At 45.1% G+C, this 4,390-nt stretch overlaps 1 protein-coding gene across 1 annotated transcript in view; it reads left to right on the top strand.

Annotated features, from left to right (window-relative positions):
* Nucleotides 1-4,390, top strand: part of TMX3 (thioredoxin related transmembrane protein 3) — a 39,463-nt gene that overhangs the window by 13,998 nt on the left and 21,075 nt on the right. Inside the window, exons 5-6 of the mRNA XM_013004765.2 lie at nucleotides 1,536-1,551; nucleotides 4,184-4,190. Of these exons, the coding sequence (XP_012860219.1) occupies nucleotides 1,536-1,551; nucleotides 4,184-4,190 (23 nt within the window). The remainder of the gene's footprint in view (nucleotides 1-1,535; nucleotides 1,552-4,183; nucleotides 4,191-4,390) is intronic.

The following is a 4,390-nucleotide window of genomic DNA, read 5'->3' as shown; positions in this document are numbered from 1 at the left end:
TATTAATTTGGTTTGCTGTGGACCAGTCTTTGCATATGAATGCAGATGCCCAAATTTCCACCAGGATAGAAGACACTTCACATCACAGAACAAGCTTCTGTCCTCAGAGCACTGTACCCTTTAGAAATTGGGTGTCTGAAATGGGGGCAAGACGCATGAGGTGACTGGTCTACCAGCGTGGTAAGTCAATGAAAAGGGGGCGAGTTAACCCTACATGCATGCAGCAACAGTGGCTAGACCATGTGGCCTGCAGTGCAGTGAATTCATGTGACTCCTCTGGCCATTCTTGGTGTAGCCCCCAGCAAACACCTTTTTCCTGATGGGTCTGGGTAAGCAAAGGGTGGGGGAAGGATCATATCATTCAGCTTTCAGGGATTATTAACAGCATTATATGTGATTGTAAAACTTGGAACCCCCTGCTGGGTATAAAACGAGCCTTCATGGAAGCAGGGTCTCCCTATCGAGAAAGAAGAGCCAGGCGTGGAACTCTTCCTTTGAACCTCAAGATCTCTGGGCGTGGAACCTCCTCGATGCAGGGAGAAGCAGGGAGCTGCGACCCCAGAGTAGGCCCAGAGGAGGGGCAGCAGTTAGGCCGTAGCACTGGCAAACTCGGGGAGTAGGCTGCCTCCAGGCTCTTAGCTGGGGAGCTGGGTTGATGAGGGACAGTTGATGTCAGAACTAATAAAGAAGGGTGGAGGCTGCAGGCAGCCTGAAGCTTAATGTCAGTGGTGATCCGTCCACTCCCCTGTGCAGTGTGAGGAACTCAGGCTGGGCCTCCACATTACCGTTTACGGATGAAAAAACAGGTGTGATAAAGACAAAAATGGTAAATTTTGAGATGACTTGAATTGCCCATGGAGTAATCAAATAAGGCATCAGGGATCACTATCAAGAAAAATAGTCAATGAGAGAAATCATGCATATAAATAAAATTTCAATGCTAAGCTTCAGTGATAATTAACATTGACCCAATAATGGCTCTGTAATTCATTAGTTTGTTATTCTATGGGAAGCGACACTCGATGTTATTTCTTTTTTATCTTTAGCATTGTGTTAGATGTTCTGTGACTTAATGGTTAAACGAACTCTGTCAGCAGGGTCCCGTGTGTGGGGCACGTACATGTAGTGCTTGATTCCACACAAATCATCTAGCGTGGAGACAGGTTTTTCCTGAGTTCCATCAGGTGCCAGGTGTAAATTCTAGAGGTCATTCGCTCCTTGCATATGGACTACTCCACCGCCACCCACCTCACCTAGTACCCCAGCCTGCAGGGTGCTAGCTGCTTGCCTGTGAGTCCTCATGACTGCTTGATTTCATTGACTGAGAGCTCTTCCCGGGCAGTTTACATTTGTGCACTCAGCAGATGCCTCAGGATAACTTAGTCTCAGCCAGGTCTCCCAGGAGCCAGCAAGGAAGAACCATCTCTGCTCTCACACAGCTCCTGTTTGGAGTGCAGCGAGACAAACAGTGACCTGAGTAAGTGTTGTGTCGACTGTGTTTGGTGGGCTTGTGGGCTTCAGGCCGATGATGAGAGAGGCAGCATCCACTCAGTGTGCCATTGAGACGCTCTCTGTGCCCTGGCAAAAACAAATACCTTTCCAGTATAGATGAAGAAAAGTAAGTATTCCAATAACTGCTCTTTACAAATTACCCAGATATTTGGGGTGTATAATGTCTCTAATCCAGACATTGTGTGTTTTGTTTGGGGCAAACTGACTGAAGCTTTAGGCCTCGGTGCCAATTCAACTTCTTTCAGCAATGAAGATAAGGCCATGGCAGCCAGGTGGGTGCTCCTCCCCACCTGATAGCGATGGGGATTGAGGGCAAGGGTTAAGTGTGCAGCTGAGATTTTTCTCTCTGAAGCTTTGTGAGAATCCATCGCATCAGGTTTTAGAACACCACCACTGTGTTTCCTCATCGATTGCTATTTCCTTTTATTTAATTTGTGCACAAATGAATTTGAAATTAGATGAGGGACTTGTTAGTGAGATGCACTCCCTCCTGCACCCCCATCAATTACAGCGGTCTTCGTGTCAGCGCAGTTTTTAATGGATTTCACCTGATGCCGTAGGCTGTGTATTTACTTCATTGCCCCCAAACGCAGAGTCTCCGTTAGAAAGTACGTGACAGGCGGCACGTTAGAGCAGGGCAGGAATAGGGGATGTGGTCGGTCTCACTGCATAGGACTCATCCACTCATGCAGGCAAAGCCCACCTCTTTCTTCGCAACTTGAATTCCTGACTTTGCTGCCTCAGCTCTTCAAACTCAGCGGCATCTAACTTCGTGGGGGAAAGACTGGGCTTTCCTGTCTCGGGAACAGTCTCAGTCCTGCAAACCCACGAACTCACGCAATGGCAGTAAGTGAGACTGCTTCATTGCCTCACATGCAAATAAGTGTTAGGCTCTGTCCAGCCCTGCCTGTGCCCTCTTTCTGTCGGAGGGAGAAACTCTAGAATTAGCATTCCAAGAGAGAGGCAGTTGGGTACCATTTTGTCACACCTTTGTTAGGATTATTTTTTGTAGTGAACCCTTGGCACATGATGATAAGCCACAGGTGAGTGACATTACCAAAGGCAGTGTTGGTAAACCAGAGCCCAGACAAAGGATAAGGAAATGTACTAGAAATTAAAGGAATCGTGGAGACTGAGTTCATGGGGATAAATATGGAATAGTTTTGTAAATACACATTTTACATCATCTAATGATGGAAAACTTGTTTTTCCCCCATGCTACCTGCTGCGGTGGGAGAAAGATGGAACTTTCTGCTCTTGTCAACAGTTATAGTCTCGGAAACCCGCGAGGGCAATGCTGCCTTTTGCCCTATAAGGTCTATGAGTTGACATCAACACGGCAGTGAGAGAAACGCCGTGAATGTGTCATGAAGGAGTCCTATCATAATTTGCTGCTCTGATGTATATATCTTTTCAAATCTTGATGCCCTGTTGTTGGCTTCCGTTATACTCTCTAGTCTTCCCATTGCAGAGAAAACAGGTGTCCTTGTAGCAATTATTTTTCATTAACTTGTAGACGTTAGATCATACCAGTGACTACCCCTGAGAAAACACTTAGTGGTACCTGGGGCCGAGTGAGGTGACTCGACCTCAGTAGCAAAAGTCTTGCTCGACTTTCTGTGTTAAAAATAAGGGCTACCAGAAAGGATAGCATCTGGGATCTTAAAGGCTTGCATTCAGTCAAGCAGCCTAATTTAAGTGAGGCGTCAACTCAGTCCACATGGAAGAAGCACACCAGGCTGTGAGCCGAGGATTGTAAATAGTATAATCCAAGTCTAAGGAAGAAAATGGTCTCAGTGTTTCGATCGTGAACACCTGGTATGTAGAAGGCTAGAACATGACAGGGGAAGGATCCGCACGTGGAGTCAGATTCCAGGGAATCCCCTTGGATCATAATTGAGGAATGTGAATAGCCCTGTTGTCAGGGCAGAAATTGTTGGGTTAAAATGTAATATCACTTGATTTCCCTTTTGACCCATTTTAAAGCAGTTTCAGTAATAGAAAAAAAGTGAAAGGCAAACACCCGTGGCTGTAAGTCCCTGGCGCATCCTCTCTGACCGTGGACCAGAAATGTAAATAACCTTGCCTACCAGGCAGAGTGCATTGGAAAGTGGACTGCAGAAGATGCTGAAAATGCAGCTACCATTTGATCCACTTAAATTTCTAATTTTTAATATTTTCTGCTTTCTTTTTGGCTGAGGTTTTATCTGTTTTACTTTGTTATTCTTGTTTAAAATTTTCCATATATGAAGTCCAGAATAGGTACCTCAATAAGAGACAGCAACCAGATGAGTGGCTCCTTGGAGGTCTGGCTGGGGAGGTTGGAGGGAAATGGAGAGGTCATGGTGGTAAGGACAAGATTGAAGATGTTCTCAAACTGACTGTGTCGATGCCTGTACAACTCTTCTTGGCGTGATTGACCTGTTGAATTCTATGTGACTTCTATGCCAGTAAAACGGTTGACAAAAGAGAAAGGGATGGCTCACTTTCAGAGGCCCATGTGAGCCTGGCAGTGGTGTTTGTCCTGGAATTATGAAGTGACACGAGAACTGGGATGGAGTTTATTTTCAGTCATATTTTTTTTAAGTAAGTGCCTAAGAGATAACATTTTAATTACTCTCTTGACCCTTTAAAATTTTTTGTCATAGTATATCTTGCAGGTTATTTTAAGTAAAATTGTTTTATATACAAATGACAAGTGTTATCTTCTGTGTGAGTTTATATTCTTTTAAATGACTTACAAACAGTGTGTGTGTGTGTGTGTGTGTGTGTGTGTGTGTGTGTGTGTATACACACATACAGAAGCAGGGTCCGTTGACGACCAGTCTCTGATTTGTGAAAGGAACTTGGATGATTCAGTGTTTTCTCCCCTAGGCCT

This window comes from Echinops telfairi, unplaced genomic scaffold, assembly GCF_000313985.2.
Source record: "Echinops telfairi isolate 266 unplaced genomic scaffold, ASM31398v2 ScPeMD7_7400;HRSCAF=8409, whole genome shotgun sequence".
NCBI lineage: Eukaryota > Metazoa > Chordata > Mammalia > Afrosoricida > Tenrecidae > Echinops > Echinops telfairi.
This window is presented reverse-complemented; position numbering and strand designations above follow the sequence as displayed.